This window comes from Balaenoptera musculus, chromosome 6 (genome assembly GCF_009873245.2).
Source record: "Balaenoptera musculus isolate JJ_BM4_2016_0621 chromosome 6, mBalMus1.pri.v3, whole genome shotgun sequence".
In the NCBI taxonomy this organism is placed as follows: domain Eukaryota; kingdom Metazoa; phylum Chordata; class Mammalia; order Artiodactyla; family Balaenopteridae; genus Balaenoptera; species Balaenoptera musculus.
The window spans coordinates 48,000,538-48,013,041 of NC_045790.1; the positions used below are offsets into that span (position 1 = coordinate 48,000,538).

The 12,504-nt window shown below is 41.5% G+C and overlaps 1 protein-coding gene across 1 annotated transcript in view; it reads left to right on the top strand.

The window, feature by feature from the left end:
• SAXO1 (stabilizer of axonemal microtubules 1) overlaps positions 1-12,504 on the top strand; it is a 95,011-nt gene that overhangs the window by 58,360 nt on the left and 24,147 nt on the right. Inside the window, exon 2 of the mRNA XM_036856320.1 lies at positions 5,660-5,839. Coding sequence (XP_036712215.1) covers positions 5,660-5,839 — 180 coding nt within the window. The remainder of the gene's footprint in view (positions 1-5,659; positions 5,840-12,504) is intronic.

A 12,504-nucleotide genomic window follows, 5' to 3' on the forward strand; every position in this document is an offset into this window, starting at 1 on the left:
GTCAGTTATGTGGGAGGTGGTGTGGGACCCGGGGTGGACGCTGCCGCTGACCAGCTGTGTGACCTTGGCCAGAAGCTTGGCGTCCCTCCATCTCAGTGCCCACACCTGCCTGACGAAGCTGAAGGGTTGGCTGATCTTGAGGGTCCTTTGAGACCCGGCGTTCCATGTTCTTTGTTTTCCTGGTTGTTACTGTTATGACTTTGTCTAATGAGACTGTCTTGTTTAGACAGTAAAGAAAGTTCTGTGGAATGATCAGCGTTTTGAAAAGCAATTGGAATTGCATCTATTTGTTGGTTTATATTAGAATGGTTTTGGGGTCCTCGGAAAAGAGGAGCACATCCTGTCCTGGAAGGCTGAGTGTAGCTAGGGGGACGGGGAATGGGTAGGTCTAAGAACTGCCTATTAATTGACTGCCCTTAGGCTTATCAGAGCAGCCAGGAAACAGAGGTGTTTGGTACAGGCTGGCATCCCATTAAGCCACACAGTGTATGGCTGTGATTAAGAGCACAGGCTTTGGAACCAGGCAGAAGGCCTGGGGTTCTAGTCCTGACTTCATTACCATCTGGCTCTGTCACCTTGAGTGAGATCACATCTCTTAAATCTCAGTCTTGATGTTTGTAAGATGAGGAAAATAAGAGTGCTTCCATCATAGTGTTGCTGTAAGGATTAGATGGGATGAGATACAGAACTCCTAGCCCATGTGGTGTACAGTAGTTGCTCAATAAACATAGCCTCTTAATCAGAGTGCTTGCCTTAGACTGGGCTAGGCGTTTTCCCTCTGGTATCTGAGGAAAAAGTCACACGATCACACTAAATGGTAGAAGTTGTTAGCCACAAATTACAGAGGAGGAAATCGAAGTTCAGAAGAGTTAAATAATGTCCTCCACATTACACAAGCAGTCAGTGACAGAGCTAGGATTGGAAACCTCCATCTCCCTGCCTCCAGAGTCTCCTTCTGCCATGCCCTCTGCCCCCTGGAGCGGAGAGCCCTCCTCACTGCCCACAGCAGGCTGGGCTCAGCGGGGGATTCTAAAAGACCATGGGAGAGGCAAGACGAGTCACCCATATCCACCAAAAGCTGTTCTGCTTACAAACAGGTTGGCTTCTAAAGAACTACTGAAAGTTCATTTGTTTGAAAAGTCCAAAGTTATATTCTAGTAGCTACTGTTCATGCTGCCTCTTGGGGGCAGGAAGAATTACCATGCTTTCCCCCTGATGAACAGCTTTGTTTGCAACCATGAAAATTCTTAACCTGAAAATTTATAAGTAGAGGACCATGCAAGCCAGAGCAGAAGGTAAAGGGTCCTGAAAGAGGCAGGGACACTACACCATGCACAGTCAGAGGAGAGAGAGTCACGGCCAGTAGCAGGGCACAGTGGGATCATCAGTAGCTTCCTGTGGTGGTGGTGATGGCGGTGATGGTGGTGGTGGAAGCAGCATTCAAGATGGGCCTTGAAGGAAGGGAAACATGTTGGAAAAGTGGAGGTGGCAGGAAAGAGAGCAGCTACAGGGTGCATTCCAGGTGCATAAAACTGAAGCTCAGCTCTGTGGAGTGAGGAGATAATGAAAAAAATCCTCCAACTAATTTTTCGTGTCTTTTAATGCCTTTGATTGTATCACATGAAGGCAGGTCAGAGAGTCTAAGAGGCAAATACTCTATTTGTCAACAAAAATATTTCTAAGCATCTTTGTCTTTCCTCCATCTGTAGGGGAGCTTCCAGCACCAGGGTGCTTGCAGTTCTTTTGTCTGTACCTGCACTTCCCAGTAGGGAAGCCACCGCCACATATGGCTGTTGAGCACTTGAAACGTGGTCGTCCTGACATGTGCTGTCAATGTGAGACACGCACTGGAATTTGAAGACATAGTAAGAAAATAAAATATCTCAATTTTTGGTATTGATTACATGTTGAAATGGTATTTTGGATAGATTGGATTAAAGGTAAAATATTAAAATTAAGTCCACCTGCTTTTTACCTTTTTAATGTGGCTGCTAGAAAATTTAAAATGACATGTGTGGTTCTCATTCATGGCTTGCCTTCTGTTTCTATTGGATGGTGCTATTCTGGAGGGACTTGTTATCTACTTAAAGTTCTATCATCCATTCTAGGGTCATCTGAGTCCTAGAGGGCTTTGAGCTGGGTGCACCTCAGGAAACATACTTGGTCATTCAGATGTGATGGAGACCTAGGTTCTCTCTATGGCTAGGTTACATACATGGTTCTCTGAGCTTATACTTCATCTGTGTAGTGGGGACATTAGATCAGATATTTTCCATGGCCCCTTTCAATTAAAAAATTCTATGATTCTAGCTTGGTGACAACTATTAACTTTTTCTGGGTTCCATTGAAAGGTCTCTACTGCTCCCTTTACCAAATGTCAGAAAAAGCCGGGATTATTTCCTCTTACTTGTGGTCCTTTAGTAATTCTTGGAGTGGAAAGACTTCAGAGTTCTGATAGATTAAGGAAACCTTCTTACTCTCCTTCTCTTCTCTGTCTGTTGGCCCATCTTGGCTTGTTTCAGTGTGCTCCTGAGCAAGGTGGCCCACCAGCTCCTTTAAAATGATACAAGCATCAGAGAGCTGGGAGAATAGGTCTCTCCTTTCTTTGGTTCATGACTGTTAAGACTGCTTTTGAATACCCCATGCATGGTGATCCCATAAACTTTATTTAGACACTGTCTAGGTCCATAAAAACTGAGAATCTGATCTGTATTTTCCCTTTTGGCTCTACTAATGTTAGAACAAATCAGTCATGTCTTTGTAAATATCTTTCTTTCATCAGTTCATCCTCTTATACACTATCCATCTGCTATTAAATAAAATATATCAGGTATTGGGCTAGTTTCCAGAACACAGAAGTTGAAGACTTGGTCTTTATGCTTGAGGAACTCCTGGATAAAGGGGTTCCGCCTTTAAACTTCACCAACAAGGTGAATACACCGTGCTTCCTGTCTTGAGAGGGACATTCAAGCTGGGGTGGGCACAGGTGAGGAAAGAGGGTGGCACCATGAGTATACTAGGCAATGAAAAGTTGACTTTCGGTTGAGTGTTTTTGATGTTTCAAAGTGAGACAAGGTCTTAGTTAACTACCAACGTGTCAAATAAATAAAATCTGCCCTATAAATATATATTAGATGTAATTCCATTTAATGGAACATCAATGTCTGGATGCAAGTGTGTTGCTATACTGAAATCCCCTCTTATAATACCAGTTGCAATGTAGTTTCTTGCCATTTAATTTATTTTTCTTTTGGAATGAGCCTTTACAATATGTTACATTTTTAAAAAGTAACAATGTAGAAAGGGGGTTATATAAAAACAAAGTTTTACTGGTTTAAAAAACAAGGGCACTAGAGAGGGAAAATACTGTTAGGCCTGTGGAGTTCACTTTATTGCAAGTGCCTGAATCTAAGTTACCCTTAATAAAGTCTTGATTTCTCTCTCAGAGTATGGGTGAATAAAATATATCTGCAGAGGTATTTTTGGGTCGCCAGCATTTCTTGGCTTTTGATTTGAGGTTTGTAGGAATCCTCAAATGATAGGGTACTAATTGGCCCAAATTGAAATCTCAGATAATTGGACTGATTCCGAGCATAGAAATGGTAATAACGTCTAACATATACTGTGGGAAATGTGTTTCTTAGTAAACAAAAGAAAGCACTCATTTGTGTACCTATGCTTAGGAGATACTTCATTAAATATATATAAAATATAACTATGGATCTTTGCACATTAAATGCCAACAACGTACATTTTAAAAAAAGGAAAAGGAAACTTTTCAGGGTATTTGACACTGAAATTCAGATATTCGTATCATAAGGACTGCATTTTATGGAAGATTTTCTTGTAAATTAGGAAAATAGAAAACATTCACCATGAACCAGTAGTACTTTTATAATAGCAAAAGTGAAAAGTAAATATAACAAATTTGTACCATCTTAAGTTACCCTTAATAAAATCTTGATTTTTTTCTCTCAGAGTGTGGCTGAATAAAATATATCTGCAGAGGTATTTTTGAGTAACCAGCATTTCTTGGCTTTTGATTTGAGGTTTGTAGGAATCCTAATCTGATACACAAATCTACACGTGAAATGAAAATAGGGATAAACTTGTTCATGTGCAGCTCTATCCATACAAACCATGCAGGTGTTGACCATTTTCCCCCGGGGGGTTGGGTGGCAGGGCGGTGGCTGGAGGTTGAAGAGAGGCACACAGTAATAACAGTGGTGGCAGCAATGTTTATGTAGAGGGTTGAACTTATTAACAATGGGAGCAGCACGCTAATTGTTGCCTAGAAACCAGCTTTTGATTGGAGCAGTGATGAGTTCTCTGTATGTCTGTTTCTTTTTCTCTTTTCTCTGATGTGCTGCACCAGAATACTGTGTATCTTAGTTTCTGTAATCAGAATCAGTTTAGTGTAAAACATTTTTAAAAATTCTATGCCATTTCTGGATATAACTAAGTTGGAGATCGCTAACATGGAGTTTTGTTGATGTGCTGGTGTCTGATGATTAGAGGTACCCTAGCTGGTTTACAAGGATTGTATGTGGGCATTTAAATAATTGATATACTACTTTGTTTTGGACAGCTCAAATAGCTGCCCTTTATTCACCTGTAAGTAGAATAATCAGGTCATTTATTACCATGCATGTCAAATGGAAAAACTCACTATAAATTATAACTTCAAATTATTATCTATCATCTACCTGCATAATGAGGCATAAAGTTTATTTAATCATTCATTCATATGTTCAGTATTCGTTTAATAAATGTTTATTGAATGCCTACTCTGTGCCAGGCAGGATATGAGAGGTACTAGGGCTGTAGCAGTGAACAAGATAGAAAAAGGTTCTGAGCTTGATAGATGAGACACATAATAAACTCAGCCACAAATGTGCCAGTTACAGATAAGAGTAAGTGATGGGAAAGGCATCCACGTGATGAGAGAAACTCTGTTTGAGAGGTGAGGGCGTGGAGGGGTGTATTTTAGGTAAAGATGATTAGTGGAAGCCTAAGGAGGCAACAATTGAAGTGAGACCTGAAAGAATAAAGGAGCCAGACTTTCAATGTAGAAATGGTTTCACATAGTCAGTGGTGTTTAGTATACTCAGAACTGAGGTGGTTCTGCTACGTGTGATGCCACTTGTGTGCGAGGGTGATATTGTGAACTGACCCAGGAACTAATGAGGGAAGACAGTAGCCTGGCCCTAGAGCACAGCCTTGGAGCCCCCATTAGGGCAGCTGTTAAGCCCTTAATTGCTGGGTGATTGGGAGGGAGGGTCTCAGGGGAGGGACTAGGTTGGCAGTCAGATGCCTTGGGGGCCACAGCCATTCACCTCTTACGGTATGGAAGCATTTCAGCGTTTAAACAAGCAGCATGGCACGTGTGATGGCTGGTCATCAGCCATGCTTGCGCGTCATTTTATGGTTCAAGGAATTTTGACAACTGACCAATTGCAGTTACAGATCATTTAAGAAATTCTGGCCGCTTCACATAGTTCAGTAGAGAAAAGGAAGGGTTAAACTGCTGTTTTCAATGCCGGCAGTCATGATTTTATACTCTGGGTCAGATTTTGAGGAGGTAGCAAACTGAATGTATTCTTCCCAAGAAGGTAACCAACCTAACGTTCCTTTTTTTTTTTTCTTTTTCTTAAATTAGGCGGCATCACTGTCCACACCTCCCTACCAAGATTTATGATAAAACAGAGAAACCATGTCTTTTCTCCGAATATACCGGGAACTACCCTCTCTATCACTCTTACCTGCCCAGAGAGTCCTTCAAGCCCAAGCTGGAGTACCAGAAAGGGTGCACGCCAATGGAAGGCCTGACCACATCGAGGTGAGGGCAATAGTGTGAACGTATAAATGCACACCACTAATGGAGTAATGTACAGCATTAACCTAACGTTCAGATTGCATTGACGTGCACTATCAATACATGCTATTAATGCCTGAATGTTAATTTCCTGTATCTCTGAAAGAAGATCCTGCATTTATTAGCCTGTTTAGTTTTCCCTAACCCCCTCTTAAGGAGAAAGGATTCTTGCTTGGGGCTGGGGCAGGGGAAGGGGGAGCTGTGGAGTGGGAATTGTAAATTGATCTACATCAAAAGGGTGGGAGGTTAAGTTAAGTATGAAAGGAAAATAATAACTAGAAAGAGGGTGGCTCCTGCAGAAAAAGGAGCTTTGGGCTTCTGCACAGAATCTCCAGGTCAGCTTGGGTGGTGGTAGTGATGTTGGTCGTGGTGAAAGAGAACTTGAGCTTTTTTGAAATTATGCTATAGAGTTTGAGTTGGGGTCCCCTTGAACGTTCCTCAGGAATATGAACAAAGACTATTTCCTTTTACATTACCCTTGACTTAGCAACTCTGATTCTTGAGCTCCAGCTCTGTGTGGAGACTGAACCCCGTGGCTCAGCGTGTCAGGCCTGCCAGAGGTATCTGTACTGAGGGGATGGGGACACATGATCAGTCTCAGGGTTGTTCCACATGTTGCAGGGCTCTAACAGAATCTGCTGTTGACAGCTCAGTTAGTGATCTCCAGGTGATGACCTGTGACTGGTGACCCAGAGGAGTAGAAACATCTTTGAGTCAGTTGGGCAGTGTTTCAGGTTGTAGAGCTTAGTCCCCACATGAGACCTGAGAGCTGGGCGCCGTCTCTGCCTCCCAAGTTCCTCATCCCTACAGGGCAGGATTGCTGTGCGGTGGAGGTGAAATTGTTCTACCACGATGCCCGCACATTACAGGTTTGCAAGACCTGGTAAAATTTCTTCCTATTGCTTCCCCCTTTGCCTCGCAATTTTGTGCTTTTCTGTGAAGGTCCCAGGTGACCCTGGCTAAGCAGAACACCAGTTCATTCAGTTTCCCCCAGGATAGGCCTGGAAGTGTCCTCTGTTGAGAATGTGGGTTGGAGGCATGAAGTATTCCTCCTAAAAGCTGCTGTCTTCTAGATCCAAAGGAAGAAGTCCATGTCTGGGTTATGGGGCAGAAAAGACCCACAATGTGGGGAATGAAGCCCAGGGATTCCTCGGCTTTGTGGGAACCCCTGGACAGGGGCAGCTTGAGAATGAGAGGGAGTCGAGGGTCTTATCTGACTCTTGACTTGAATCAGGTCACCTTTATGCTGAGTAGTTATATTAAATGATTTGAGGTCAGCACAAGGTTTCTGGGTCCTGATTCATGAAAAAAAATGTAATCTATGCAACCTGTTTTTCAACCTGTGACTTACTAAACAATATAAACCTTAAAGTTTGGGCTTCATTTCCCCAGGAAAACAGCGTTCTTTGTTTCTATGAGTCTAAAGACCACAACAAGAGAAGTGGATCATTCTGGAGCATTGCTTTCCGTTTTAAGAAACCACAGTCAATGCTCATGAAAGGAACTAGGCTTATGTATAAGAGACACGTAATTGGTAGGAAAGGGATAAGAGCAGTGTTGAGGAATGGATTACAAACATCACGTTCAGTTTCTAGATGCTGGTCTTCACTTCTCTTTGTACCCAATTTGCAGGAAGTCAAGAGTGCCTTGTGGGATACAGAGTACAGGCCAGCTTCAGATATTGCCCTGGAAATATTTGGTTACTTGGAGGGTTGGATGTTGAGGGATGCTTTCTGCTTGTTGCCCACAAGCTCAGGAGAATGAGGACAAATCCTTTCTCTGGAGCAGGCGTCCTGTCCCATCCCCTAGCTCTGAGGCCCCCAGTGGAGCCCCACACGCCCGCCCTCTTCCCGCTGGTGCTTTGCAAAACAAAAACTTGCCCTTTGACCTGTCCTAAATTATCCTTGCCTTGTGTCACTTACAACAATAAACATATCACCCAGAAAGTCTCTCTGTCCCTGCCAAGGCCAGAATAACAAAATCATTCATGTTAAGATATGGCCAGAGTGGAAGAATGAAGATACTGAAAGAATTTCCAAAACAACTTATTAATGATTGTAAGAGCCTTAAAAAGAAAAAGTGGCAGGATCATGGTTACCCATGGGAAGAAAAAAGAACAGAAATGCTTCTCTCCTCTCCTTTATTTCCTTCCCCAGAAAGAGGACTAAAGGGGAGATGAGCAGAAGACATCTCTTCTCTCCCCCGTCCCTCAATCTCATCATTTCTCAGCTCCGTGCCTACCCTGCTGGGCACGTTTTCATAGGCTGAAAAAAAAAACCTATGCCCCTATCAGGATGCCTCCTTTTTTTTTTTGAGCTTCAGTGGGCTTTTATTGACATAAATGAACAAAAATCAAGATTTTACTAGCCATCTTTTCTGAACTTTATAAACTCAGCAGAGACTCTGGCCCATATCTGAATACATACAGTAAAACTGTTCCCCATTGGGAAATGCAGAGATGCTGTCATCTAGGTTCTCTGCCAGAGGATGCTGGGGAAAGGATGGGTCAGCCTTGTGTCTGCACACCTCTGTGTCTGTGCAGATTGTCATCCTCTGCCCTTAGAACTCTGATTATTAGAATGTCCGACCCGCTTACCTATCTAAAGGCTGACCTGGCTTAGTTTCTGAGATTGGACGCGGGGCTGCCACCTGCTGCATGAAAAAGTCACGTGGCCCGTGGCTTGGCTAGGTTTGGCGATTAAGCTCAGACACAAAAAACACCTGGTTTCTGGAAAGGTTATCATCCCAGCATGAGGCATGATTACAGCTGCACACAACTCTTACTGACTGTAAATCTTAGGGATTTACAGCAGGTGCCATGAGGTGAATGCTTGTGCTTTTCAGCCCTTCTTAACGTTGAACTGTTTCTTGCAGCCCTTAGTAATTCTCTCACAGAGGATCTGCGTTTGGTTCAGGTAGACCTGAGATCAATTTATGAATAAGAGGTTTGCACTTCAAGCCTCATTTCCCCTTAGGCATGTCACCATGTAAAACAGTTGGGCCCCATTTTGGGACATTATTTTGTTAGCTAAGTGAGATCCCTAAAGATGGGCAAAGTGGACAGCCTCTGAAAAAAGAGGTGAGTCTTCAAGATGGTGTTAGACCTTTCTTCTTAAAGGGAGGGGGCCGAGGGTAGGGTGAAATGGAGGTGCAGAGGGGGAGGATGGAATCGGGTTCACACTTGATGGGCTTGGCGCAGGGAAGAGGGCAGAAGGTTGGTGGCACAGATTCCTTCATGTATTGACAAGACTCCTTGGTAAACAGGAGTGTAAGGGGGAAGAGCTAAAAGTGAAAGGGCTTTTAGAAAAGCCAGGAAAGAAGCAAGACGGTAGTAGGCTTGAGTCTTTTCCTACCTATTGAATATTACACATTTCCTGTTCAAATACATATTTCTCCACTCACAGCTATCCCAGTGGGGATATACTTCCTCACCTCTATAGATTGGACCTGAGAGTTAAGACATGCAGTAAAAGGTCTCAGCACTAGACTTGCTTGGGTAGTTTAAGAGCCTTTGATGTGCATCTTTGATTAATCTGGGGGGCATTTTGGCCGTTCTTTCTTTAAGTATTTTTTCTGTACCCAAGGCTCTGTTCATTTCTTTCCCTCAATCTTTTTCTCTCTCTATCCTTCATATTGGAGAGCTTCTATTCATCCATTTTCAAGTTCACTGAGTCTTTCTTTCTTCCTCTATTTCCATTCTGCTATTAAGCCCATCCAGTGAGTGTTTTACTTTAGATGTTGTGTTTTTCAGTTTTAGAATTTACATGTGGTTCTTTTTATATATAGTTTCTCTTTCTCTTCTGTGTTTCCCTGCCTTTTAATTCATTGTGACCTTATTTTCCATTTTGCAACTAAGCATAGTTAAAATAGCTGCTGTATAATCCTTGCCTGCTAGTTGCAACATCTGGGTCGGCTTGGCGTTGGTCTTCATGATTATCTTTTTTTTCCCTTGAGAATGGGTCACATTTTCCCTGTGTATGTCAAGAAATTTGGATTGATCCTGTAGATTGCTTTTTTTTTTGGATTGTGTTTTTAAATTTTTTTAACATCTTTATTGGAGTATAATTGCTTTACAATGTTGTGTTAGTTGCTGCTGTATAACAAAGTGAATCAGCTATATGTATACATATATCCCCATATCCCCTCCCTCTTGCGCCTCCCTCCCACCATCCCTATCCCACCCCTCTAGGTGGTCACAAAGCACCAAGCTGATCTCCCTGTGCTATGTAGCTGCTTCACACTAGCTATTTGACATTTAGTAGTGTATATATGTCCATGCCACTCTTTCATTTCGTCCCAGCTTACCCTTCCCCCTCCCCATGTCCTCAAGTCCATTCTCTACGTCTGCGTCTTTATTCCTGTCCTTCCCCTAGGTTCATTAGAACCATTTTTTTTTTAGATTCCATATATGTATGTTAGCATATAGTGTTTGTTTTTCTCTTTCTGACTTACTTCACTCTGTATGACAGACTCTAGGTCCATCCACCTCACTACAAATAACTCAGTTTCATTTCTTTTTATGGCTGAGTAATATAACATTGTATATTTGTGCCACCTCTTCTTTATGCATTCATCTATTAATGGACACTTAGGTTGCTTCCATGTCCTGGCTATTGTAATTAGTGCTGCGATAAACATTGTGGTACGTGTCTCTTTCTGAATTATGATTTTCTGTGGCTATATGCCCAGTATTGGGATTGCTGGGTCATATGGTAGTTCTAATTTTAGTTTTTTAAGGAACCTCCATACTGTTCTCCATAGTGGCTGTATCATTTACATTCCCACCAACAGTGCAAGAGGGTTCCCTTTTCTCCACACCCTCTCCAGCATTTATTGTTTGTAGATTTTTTGATGATCACCATTCTGACTGGTGTGAGGTGATACATCATTGTGGTTTTGGTTTGCATTTCTCTAATGATTAGTGATGTTGAGTATCCTTTCATGTGTTTGTTGGCAATCTCTATATCTTCTTTGGAGAAATGTCTATTTAGATCTGCCCATTTTTGGACTGGGTTGTTTGTTTTTTTGATATTGAGCTGCATGAGCTGCTTGTGTATTTTGGAGATTAATCCTTTGTCAGTTGATTTGTTTGCAAATATTTTCTCCCATTCTGAGGGTTGCCTTTTCATCTTGTTGATGGTTTCCTTTGCTGTGCAAAAGCTTTTAAGTTTCATTAGATCCCATTTGTTTATTTTTGCTTCTATTTCCATTTCTCTAGGTGGTGGGTCAAAAAGGATCTTGCTGTGATTTATGTCATAGAGTGTTCTGCCTATGTTTTCCTCTAAGAGTTTGATAGTGTCTGGCCTTACATTTAGGTCTTTAATCCATTTTGAGTTTATTTTTGTGTATGGTGTTAGGAATTGTTCTAATTTCATTCTTTTACATGTAGCTATCCAGTTTTCCCAGCACCACTTATTGAAGAGGCTGTCTTTTCTCCATTGTATGTTCTTGCCTCCTTTATCAAAGATAAGGTGACCATATGTGCATGGGTTTATCTCTGGGCTTTCTATCCTGTTCCATTGATCTATATTTCTGTTTTATGTGCCAGTACCATACAGTTCTGATGACTGTAACTTTGTAGTATAGTCTAAAGCCAGGGAGCCTGATTCCTCCAGCTCTGTTTCTCTTTCTCAAGATTGCTTTGGCTATTCAGGGTCTTTTGTGTTTCCATACAAATTGTGAAGTTTTTTGTTCTAGTTCTGTGAAAAATGCTATTGGTAGTTTGATAGGGATTACATTGAATCTGACAATTACTTTGGGTAGTAGAGTCATTTTCACAATGTTGATTCTTCCAATCCAAGAACATGGTATATCTCTCCATCTGTTTGTATTGTCTTTAATTTCTTTCATCAGGGTCTTATAGTTTTCTGCATACAGGTCTTTTGTCTCCCTAGGTAGGTTTATTCCTAGGTATTTTATTCTTTTTGTTACAATGGTGAATGGGAGTGTTTCCTTAATTTCACATTCAGATTTTTCGTCGTTAGTGTATAGGAATGCAAGAGATTTCTGTGCATTAATTTTGTATCCTGCTACTTTACCAGATTCATTGATTAGCTCTAGTAGTTTTCTGGTAGCATCTTTAGGATTCTCTAGGTATAGTATCATGTCATCTGCAAACAGTGACAGTTTTACATCTTCTTTTCCAACTTGAATTCCTTTTATTTCTTTTTCTTCTCTGATTGCCATGGCTAAAACTTCCAAAACTATGTTGAATAATAGTGGTGAGAGTGGGCAACCTTGTCTTGTTCCTGATCTCAGAGGAAATGGTTTCAGTTTTTCACTATTGAGAACGATGTTAGCTGTGGGTTTGTCATATATGGCCTTTATTATGTTGAGGTAGGTTCCCTCTATTCCTAATTTCTGGAGAGTTTTTATCATAAATGGGTATTGAATTTTGTCAAAAGCTTTTTCTGCATCTATTGAGATGATCATATGGTTTTTCTCCTTCAATTTGTTAATATGGTGTATCACATTGATTGATTTGCTTATATTGAAGAATCCTTGCATTCCTGGGATAAACCCTACTTGATCATGGTGTATGATTCTTTTAATGTTCTGTGGGATTCTGTTTGCTAGTATTTTGTTGAGGATTTTTGCATCTATGTTCATCAGTGATACTGGCATGTAGT